This window comes from Poecilia latipinna, unplaced genomic scaffold, assembly GCF_001443285.1.
Source record: "Poecilia latipinna isolate Pla-1442-1.1 unplaced genomic scaffold, P_latipinna-1.0 Scaffold3545, whole genome shotgun sequence".
Lineage (NCBI taxonomy): Eukaryota > Metazoa > Chordata > Actinopteri > Cyprinodontiformes > Poeciliidae > Poecilia > Poecilia latipinna.
Window position 1 is genome coordinate 30825 of NW_015116161.1, and position 10217 is coordinate 41041.

The 10217-nt window shown below is 37.3% G+C and overlaps 1 protein-coding gene across 1 annotated transcript in view; it reads left to right on the plus strand.

Annotated features, from left to right (window-relative positions):
• Positions 1–7115: 7115 nt before the first annotated feature.
• Positions 7116–10217, plus strand: part of zcchc4 (zinc finger, CCHC domain containing 4) — a 28691-nt gene continuing 25589 nt past the window's right edge. Inside the window, exon 1 of the mRNA XM_015024140.1 lies at positions 7116–8274. Coding sequence (XP_014879626.1) covers positions 8187–8274 — 88 coding nt within the window. The 5' untranslated portion in view covers positions 7116–8186. The remainder of the gene's footprint in view (positions 8275–10217) is intronic.

Sequence of the window (10217 nt, forward strand, 5' to 3'; positions counted from 1 at the left end):
ATACTTCATTACGCCTGTAATAATGGCCGCCCTAAATCTCGTCAGTGACAGCGACAATAAGCAAGAGCGGTCGGTAACACTTTATTTGAAGGGGGGTGAATAAGACTGTCATGACACTGTCATAAACATAACATAACACATGTCATGAACATGAATAAGCCTTCATGAATATTTATGACTGTTGTCATTCGGTAAATTATGACTCTTTTAATACAAAGTTGACATTATTCAAAATGTCTTTGTTATGACAAATTGACATTAACCAAGAAATCCTTACTGTTTAAACTTTACCTTTAATAACATAAAGTTACCTAATTTTTAAAGTGCAATCAGTAATACTTTTATAACAAATTTATATCAGTAATGATTTCTTGGTTAATGTAAATTTGTAAAAACAAAGACATTTTGAATAATGTCAACTTTGTATTAAAAGTGTCATAATTTACCGAATGACAACAGTCATAAATATTCATGAAGGCTTATTCATGTTCATGACAGGTGTTATGTCATGTTTATGACAGTGTCATGTCAGTCTTATTCAACCCCCTTCAAATAAAGTGTTACCGAGCGGAGCGGTCTATGAGGCGTCTATTCTTCATACATGTCTATGAACGGTACAGGCTCAGTCAGAGCAGCTGAAGTGAGGAGCTAGCTTTGACTCTGCAGCACAAACAAAACACTCACCAGTAAGTAAATACTTAAAGCACAAGATAAGTAACACCTTTGATTAATTTCACTGTTCAATAGGAAGAAACACATTAACAATAAAAATCAGACTGCATTTCATTATTTTATTACTTTGACTGAATTATGATAAATTGCATTGTTATGCCTTGCAAATCAAAATGAGCAAAACTGGCTACATTGGTTTGACAGACTTAAGCTTTTTTTTTGTCGAAGGTAGCAAATATCTCAATTATATTTAGCTCTTAACTCTTACATTAATGAGAAGAGTTTGAAATGGGAGGGGCTAAGTGCTACAACTAGCCGACAGTTCTGTGAGTAGGAGCCAAGAGCAAAGATAGAACAGATAGAAAAACAGAGAAGAGGTGTCTTTATTTCTTATCATCTTCAACATACTCTGGTGCTTTGAGTGTTCAGTTTAAGTTATATTTCCCAGATATGCATTATTTCCACCTACTTATATATTAAGTAAATAACACAGAACTTGTATTGAGAGCCACTACAACAAATCAATATTTATGAGGAATTTTATCAAGTGGAGTTAGTCATTAAAACTTGTTTTTATTAGCCTTAAATTTTTGTAAAGGTATAGCAGAGATCATATCCAATGTCATATTTAAAATTTTAGTTTGACTTTTATTTTTCTCAATTTGCTTACTGAGAAAAATACAGGTTTGTATTTTTCTCAGTAAAATACTGATCAAAAATGACTCACTAGTCATTTTTGATCTTGCAGCTTGAACACATTAAAATCTTTTTAAACCACATATTATGTTACATTTCACTGTAACTTTGCCGACCCCCCTTCCCCCACACCCCCAAAGAATTGCTCTTAAAAATTCTGTTTATTGTCCCCCCGCCCCAATAATGTAAAGGGATTCCCTCCCTTGGACGTAGGATACGAATGCAGCATTGAACTTAATTGTTTCAGATGCACTTTTGAGATTGCACTTTCAGAAGTGTACTCTAAAAATACACTTTTTAGAGAATACATTTGCTGCATGTCTTCCCTCTATTTATTAAGTTGGATAAACTTATTTGAATTACTTATTACCAATTGAAGTCATGCAATGAAGTTGGTTCAGCTATTTTCTTTATTCAGTGTACAAGATATTTTAAAAACATGCATTTAAAATTATTTAAATTCAAGTCATATTTTAAGCACAATGTGAGTGATAATGTAATTTTGGATAGTTTAGTTTTTTAGTTTGGATCAACTTAAAAATTTGAATTTACTTTCTGTAGAATTTAGTCAAGTAGATTTGAATTATTAGAAAAAAATTATATAAGAAAGAGTGACTTAAATTTGTCATGTTAAAAACAGTTAATGAATTAAGTTTAAAAAAATAGGTAAATTGAGTTGGATAAATGTAATGCATTGGGTTGAATGATCATAATAAATTGAGTTGGTCAGACTTAGGATACAAAACTCGCATTGAACTCAATTGTTTCAAGCAAAGTCAAAGTAAAAAAGTTCCTTTAAGTTAGTTAGATTTGTAACTTTTAATTGAACACAAAAAAGTATGTTGTCATCACTAAACCAAATGAGTTAAATTAGATTAAAGTAAATAAGTCCATAAAATGAACAACAGCCAAAAACCCTTTTTAGACTGTAGGACCTGACAGAATGCCCACAGAAAGTCATCATAAGATCACCAAAGGGTTTAGCTGTGGGTACCATCATCCAGCCAAGTCTGCATAAATGCAGACTTATCAGGTAAACAGTTTCACATTCAGGTGAAACAATCACACTGAAACAGGCGTATAGACGGAAAGCTCAACTCAGGATGTAACACTTTGTGTAGACTTGAGGAAACACCAAGATAGGATCAGGACAGGATCCCTAGAGGATCAGGCTACCGCGGACTGTTTGCACTAGGTTAGATATTCTTCATGGTATTTCTGTAAATCTATTGGCCAGACCAGATGGAGCACATTGGCTCAGTCAAAATGAAATTGAGAATCAGGACAAAATTAAGGAGAATACTGGAATACAATGAGGTTCTATGCCCTTTTGTAAATTGCACACATTAATAAGAAGTCAGTTTAATTAAATAGGATTCCCACTCGTAAAGCAAAAGATGCAACGATATTTGTGTGAAGTGACACCAGAGTGGAAGTTCCTGTGTTCCAGGCAGCATTCTTCACACATTCAGAGGCACAAGGTCAGACTTTCTACTAGTCCAAGTTCCAGACAAACAATAGCGTTTGGTAAGCTCTTTCACAGGCAGTTTCCAGCTGTGTGCTAATGGATTTCTGCTGTCTGGAGAGCCAGACACACTGCAGAAATCTCATTAGTAAGTTCCGGATATTCTCGTTAAAAAACAGGGCAACCAGGATGTTCAAAGGTGAGGAATAAATCAATAGTCAGGTAGTATCAGCTTATTAACTTATGATTTTTACTGAATTGACTATAAGTGATGGAACAATTCTTGTAAAATCCACAAACAAGATTCATCTGAACATGGCCTTGTCTTCTCCAAATAGAACATCTTTTATTTGAAATGAAAGTAAAACTCCGATTTCTTATCAAGTCTTGAAACTAGAAAAGTATACCCAGAGAAAAGATGAGCACAACCACAAGAAACTATTAAAACCAAAAACAAAAAACTTTTAAATGCCCAAATTTGAAAAATATTTGACATATTTGTAAAGGTTTGCCCTGCGACAGACTGGCGACCTGTCCAGGGTGACCCCGCCTCTTGCCTGGAACGTTACCTGGAGATGGGGACCAGCACCTCCTGACCCCACAGGGTCAAGGGTGTATAGAAAATGGATGAATGGATGGATGAAAAGGTTTGTCAGGATGAGACCTCTCTGAAACAATATGGAAAGCAAATTAAAAAGTTGTACCCAAAACCCACACAAGCTGGCTCTGCCTCTCATGCCTCAGGCTAAAGGGTAAGATTATCCTGAACTGTCGCTGTAGTTTTGCAGCTGTAGGAGCAGACAACTTTTCCTCACTTTCTAGAAAAAATTCTAGATCGGTTCTCAGTGACAATGTGGCCAATCCATACAGGCAGATCTATCCAGTCTAATGCTATGTTTTGTGCTTTGAACGAAATCATACTTTATTTATTTTACATTGTTTTTAGAATTCCTAATTGAACTTTCTGAACCATTTGACAGAAGATTTTTTAAAGTTTATTTTGACATGTTTCACCCAAGTAGTCAAACTATTGTTTTAGTTGGTTTCAGTTTATTTATTATTCACTGTACCTTGACTGCTATATTTCTAATTGCACTGACGAACAAATTAAAGTTGTTGTTTTTACATGTTTGATCAAGCTTGTGATTTGTTGCAGATATCAGTATCAGAAGTAAAGAAAAGGTGGATCGATGCATCCCTAGTTTGGCTGTGACACCTTCCTGGAGGAGGACATTGGCTGAGAAAATGCTGCCAACAATCTCCCTCCCTGACGTCACCTTTTTAGTTTTCATAAATATAGAAAGTAATCCTATATCAGTTTGTCTTTTTTTGTGTATTCTGCTCTGTCTTCTCAAGACTCCAGTCATACGTGGTAGACGGTTGCTTGTACTGAGCCAGGGAGGTTTTCCTCTCCACTCTCACTACATGTATGCAGGACAAATCAGTGTCTCGCTTCTGGGCTCCCATAGAGGTGGAGGACTAAATGTAGCCATTTGATTCAATTTTATTTTCTAGTTTTATTCAAATGCAGCTTCAATGAAGAGAAAAAACACAGAACATAAAGTTAAAAACTGGAATAACAGCTAATAATGCAAGACTGGAGAGCAGTAGGAGAAAGTAGCAAAGTGAGGAAAAGTGGCCATCATGTCCTCCAGTAGCATAACTACAGAGACAGTTTACCAAAGCCAGTATAGGCTTTATAACAAAGGAATGTAGACAGGGTATCTGTCAGAAACTCCAGGAACCACCAGTAAACATGAAGTCTGAGAGCAAAGTGCTAGTAACATCTGGAACAATCTGATCTATAACAGAGCCTGATTATTATGGGTTTTATATGTGAGAAGACTTTGAAATTCTCTTCTGGATTAAACAAGGAGCCAATAAAAGGAAGCTAAAATGGATAGATGTGATCTCCATTTTGAATTTTCTTTTTTTTGCCACTAGTGGCCATTAATGAACACTAGAATAACAGGAAAAAGGGAAGACATGTAGCAAGTGGTCCAAGACTGAGAACTGATCCCAAAACAACCAGGTCAAAGTCAATATACTCCACACAGAGTCAAGTCTATTTGGTCATTTTCAGACTTATAAATGCAACTGGATAGGATGGATTTCATTTAGGAGTGCCAGATAAAAGGAACACATATGAATGCTGCACTTTTCAAATTTTATTGAGAAAAACCCTCTTCCTCCCACCTTACTTTTGCATGACTTTGCATTTGTCAAATAAAATCCAATCAAATATACCAACATTTGTGGTTCTAATGTGACAAAATGCTTAGATTTTTTGTCTTGTATGTGTAAGTTGTGGAACTTGTAGCATTGACTAAAACGTGCATTTTTATTACTGTGCACTTTCAGAACTGCACTGGGGCAGGGTTTAGATAAAGGTTCCCTTTATTTGTTCCATTAGGGTCCACAGAGACAAAAGCAGCTGTGGCAGCAGCAGCAGCCCACCAGGACAGCGACCTGTCGGGGTTCAGTCTGAACAAGGAGTGACTGCAGTGTCCCACTAGAAAAAAATCTCTGTACACCCCATCCTCTATAATTGCAAACATGACTTTATTTGCCAAAGAACTATGATTAACAAACAATATGTTTGTGCATAAATGTGACAAAATGTTTACTCAAGAAACGAAAAACAGCATAAACAAAGACAGAGCAGCAACAGACGAAGTGCTGATTAACACCACACAAGATCTGGTCGAAATAGCCAGATCCCTTCATTCTACCTGCAGTCAAACGCTTTAGCAATGTCTTTCTTACCAGCGCTGCTCATGACAGCAGTCAGATGTTTTCTTCAATCAGATGATGCCTAGTAAACAACTCCCCGTCCACAATGACCCTACATGGATGATGCCAGCAGCAGCCTTAGACAGCAGCCTGCAGTGATGAGGACGAGAGGGGGATGACTCCGGGCTGTCCCCGCCTGCTGATGCCGCTCAGAACTCCACAAACAGCCGCATCAACAACACAATGTCCTGCGTGGGATCCACTGCGGAGCTGCTCCGGTTCCCCCCCGCGCGCAGCACAAGGCGCAGGCTGGGTGTGGGTGCACCGTGGGGCAGCGCCGCTGGAGTCAAGTTAGACTGCCATCGATATAGTCGCTTCCGCTATGACCTTTCAGATTTATATATATATATATATATATATATATATATATATATATATATATTATCAGAATAAACCGGACTAATTGGTTCTTTGCTTGTTTTTACATTGACTGCAATATAACTTTTATTCAAAACAGTAATTATTTGCTCAAAAATACAATTTGTTGTAATTAAGCTGGAAAAAATGAAAATGAATAAAATTATTGAGTTAAAGTTTTTCTTTTTTAGAATAATCTGTGTATTTTATGTGTATTGATTTATTTATTGTGCTATTTCTGCTATTATTTTTAATATGTCAGTTTTGGTCCTCCATACTTACCTAACTTTTGTTTTTGTCCTCTTTCCCCCCCAAACGTTCCAACCGTTCACCAGTCAGCTTCTAGTTTTTATTTTGGAGGGGACATATCACCAAGCTTCCGGTTTAGTGTTGGGTAACAGAAATCGATCTGACAGAGGATCCAGCGCCTCTCTGCTGCTGGCGTGAGAACACATGGGAGATGTAGTCCATGTCAAATAATAAGGGGTTTATTTCATTTCATTGAAACATTTGCTTTTATGTTATTTTATTTGAACTGGATTTAATTTTGATTTGCCTCTGCAGGCTGTCTACTGGCTCCTGTCCAGTGTCTGCTGGAGATGGGTGCCAAACTATTCTGCAACCCCCATTTTTAAAATTAATTTTACAAAACAATCACGGTCAACAAAATGGGGCTTTTTTTGTCAGAACTTTATATTAATACCTGTATTAAACCACGTTTTCATGTCAAAGATCCCTATTAGGACCAGTCAGCAGCTGATGATGAAAACTGATTTTACATCTTCCTAGTTCACTTTATCTATTTATTTTATTTTACCTTTATTGACCAATGATATAAGAAACAAAGTGAATTATATGGAGCAGCTCATCAAAAGCAAAGATTTAATGTACAAATTAACAGTTTATTTCCTTCAGCCATTAGATCGATAAACAATAGTTAGCTGACTCTGACATAACACAGCCACTTTATCCACCTGTTACTCTGCACATGCATACATATGTTTTTTTCTTTTTCATATTCATATTTTATTAAATTAGTTATTTATTTGTTTTTGCATCATGCTAGTGCAGGTACCAAAAAAATCTGCAAAAAAATCTAACTGACTACTGTCCAGTTTCACTAACCTGCCTCTCTCACCAACCGACCTCAGGTGGTGAAAATAGGGGACTGAACATCATCCACCCTGGTCCTCAATTCAGGCACACCACAGGGCTGTGTGCTTAGTCCAGTTCTTTTTACATTGTTCACTCATGACTGTCTAGCTATCCACTTCTCCAACAGGGTTCTAAAGTTTACAGATGATACCACTGTAATGGGTCTGATAACAAACAATGATGAGACCCTGTACAGAGAGGAGATCCCAAACCTGTCCCAGTGGTGTTCAGTGAACAACCTGGTGCTCAGAAACTCTTGCATCCATCCACTCTCAGAAGTTTACGGATTGTTTTCTCTTTATTTGGTAATTAATTAGAAGAACAGATGTTGCTTTTTTAATCATTATTGATCAGTTTTAGGAATTCAATCAAATAATTTCAGCTCTGATTGAAATATAAAAATTTTCTGGATAAATCACAAAGCAAAAATGTATGTGTTGTTGTTGTTGTTTTTAATTTAGAAGCTATGCAAATCATAGGATTATGTAGAATTTTAAAGTGCACTTCTTTTTGCTTTGTTAGAGAGTCAGTATTTATGAAGGAAGAGCCAGGCCTTTCTCCAGTTCATGCTTTCAGTTTGACCTCTCCATTAAAACTTACCTTTAGGTACAATGCTGTCCTTTCTATGACAGCACTGATGTAAGTAGTAAGTGTTTATTGTTTCACATTATCTGTTTAATTCTCTCCAGTGTGAGAGTGAGTGTTTTTGTAAAATTACTTAAGTGATTTATTGTACTAGTTGAGCTAACTCTGGGAATAGCATGAGTTATCTTGTAAAATTCTCTGAAAGAAACAGGAAAACTGGACAGACATAAAGTGCTCATATATTGCCACTGATATCAAATAGTCCAGTTTCTATAATGGTTACATGGTCTCTGTCTCCCTTTTCAATATGGCGGACAAATTGACGTGTCGCTCCAATGACACCTCCGAAAGGAGGGACGTAAAATGGGCGCGACTTAATACAGCATGATTCTGGTATTTTTTCAAGTCGTTGTTGTATTTGAAGTTCTGGAGAGAAGCCAGTAACCGGATATACAGCTCAGACATGGAGATTATCGAGGCAAATATGGACAGTTTTGGAATAGAAGTTATTCTTCCAGAGGAGGGAAAAACAACGCCACGTTGTCCGCATGGTGAGCTGATAGCTACAGCACAACAGCAAACTAGGTCGTTTCAAAAACTGTATGTGTTAAATTTAGTGTTACATAATTAGCCCTGTGTGATTAACTTCTGCTAAACTCAGGATTTGTGTTTATGTTTAAAAAACGCTTTGAAATCAGTGAACTTTAAAGAGGCTTGGGTTATTTCTCAAGATGAAAATCTAGAATACTTAAAGATGCTGTTCCGTGAGCTGCTTGTTTTCTTTTGCAAATGATTTTTGAACTTTAACTGGCTGGAATTCCTGTTTCTGTCTGATTGGTTTCTGTGCATGGTTTTCACTCTGAAATTGCGTAAACACTTTATTCTGCATTTATCAACGTGAAGAGAATGATTTGCAGCATTAACTTGTACTGCTTTAGTTAACCTGAACAACTTGTGTTGTTCTGCCTGCTGAGAGATGGGGCGGGGGGTTCTCAAAAGAATGACGACAGAGGTATTGACTTTACTCGTGGTGCCTGCATTGTTAGGTTTGGTAGATAACTCCAGGCCTCGAGGGCCGGTCTCCTGCAACTTTTAGATTTGTCTCTACTTCAACACACCTGAGTCAAATAATGAGGTCGTTAGCAGGACTCTGGAGAACTTGACTGCACTGAGGAGGTGATTCAGCTGTTGGATTCAATTCTGTTGGACCAGGGAGACATCTAAGAGTTGCAGGACACTGACCCTCCAGGACCAGGATTGCCCAACTCTGTACTAGTATCTACTCAGTGCAGCTTGACTCTATTATAATGGTTTGCTGAGCGATTAATTGTCTAAAAAATTATTGCGATAAACGATAATATTGTTTCAAGACCTTTTGACACTGATTTAATAGAAATGACTAATAATGCATGTGATTTCCTGCCATAGATAGATGCACTTTATTTTCAAAAGAACACATAACACTGGAACTGATAAACTAAATAAACAACACAACCAAAAACAAAAATAAAATGGATTCTCAGTCTCCATTAACAAAAAACATACTTAAATAAAAACTAAACAACATAAAGCCAAAGTGGAAATAAATACTGCATTCAACCAAAAGAGTGCAGATATGAAGTCTGTATACTATATTGCCCTTCAGTAATCACTAGATTTAAATAGAGAAGACGGGCACATCCGACTACCTAATGCAGTAGTTCATACTACACGATTTTTTGCCCCCATTTTCCCCTTATGATAATCTTAGATCGTTGGCCGATCTAAGATTGTCGCTGGTGATTTCGTAACCGATCATTCTGTAGTGTGATTTAGATCGNCGTGGCCGCTCCGAAATAAATCAGGGGTTTTCCCCGACTGGGAGCTTAAAGCTGAATGTGACATTAAGCCAATCAGAAATCGTGGATTCTCCTCCGGGCTTTCTGAGGGGAAATTACGGAGGGGAATCCCAAACAGCTGACACAGCAGCAACCTGAAGTCCAGCGGACATCGGAGATGATATGTGGAAACAACATTAATGTTTATTCAACATTTCGTGCAAAGAATATAGAAATGACAAGGGGAGGAGTTGGAGCCAAATTGCTACTGCAGTTGATAAACCCGGTAACTTTTCAGCTGTTCTTCGTTAACGTGACATAAATAGTTATAATGATTTTCATTCAGTCAGGACTTTATGCTGACTCTAGCCACATGCATCACAGGTAGATTCTAGTAAAGCATTGATTAATGCCTCGTTTTAAAATGAGTTAACTGGACTTGTAGACATTATTTTGTGCCCATGTAGCTGGACACCACACGCCACGATCGAACCCGATCGAACCGTTATACCTAGGATTTCTGTCGGCTAATGTGTGGTCTCTCAAGTTTTGAAAATGGGCCGTCAATCGGCCGACAACTCGTGTAGTGTGAGCTGGACATTACACTAAGGAAATGAGGACGGGAGGGTCAGTGGAGAGCACTGAAGTTGAGCCTTTTTTATTCAGTGTCATCAACA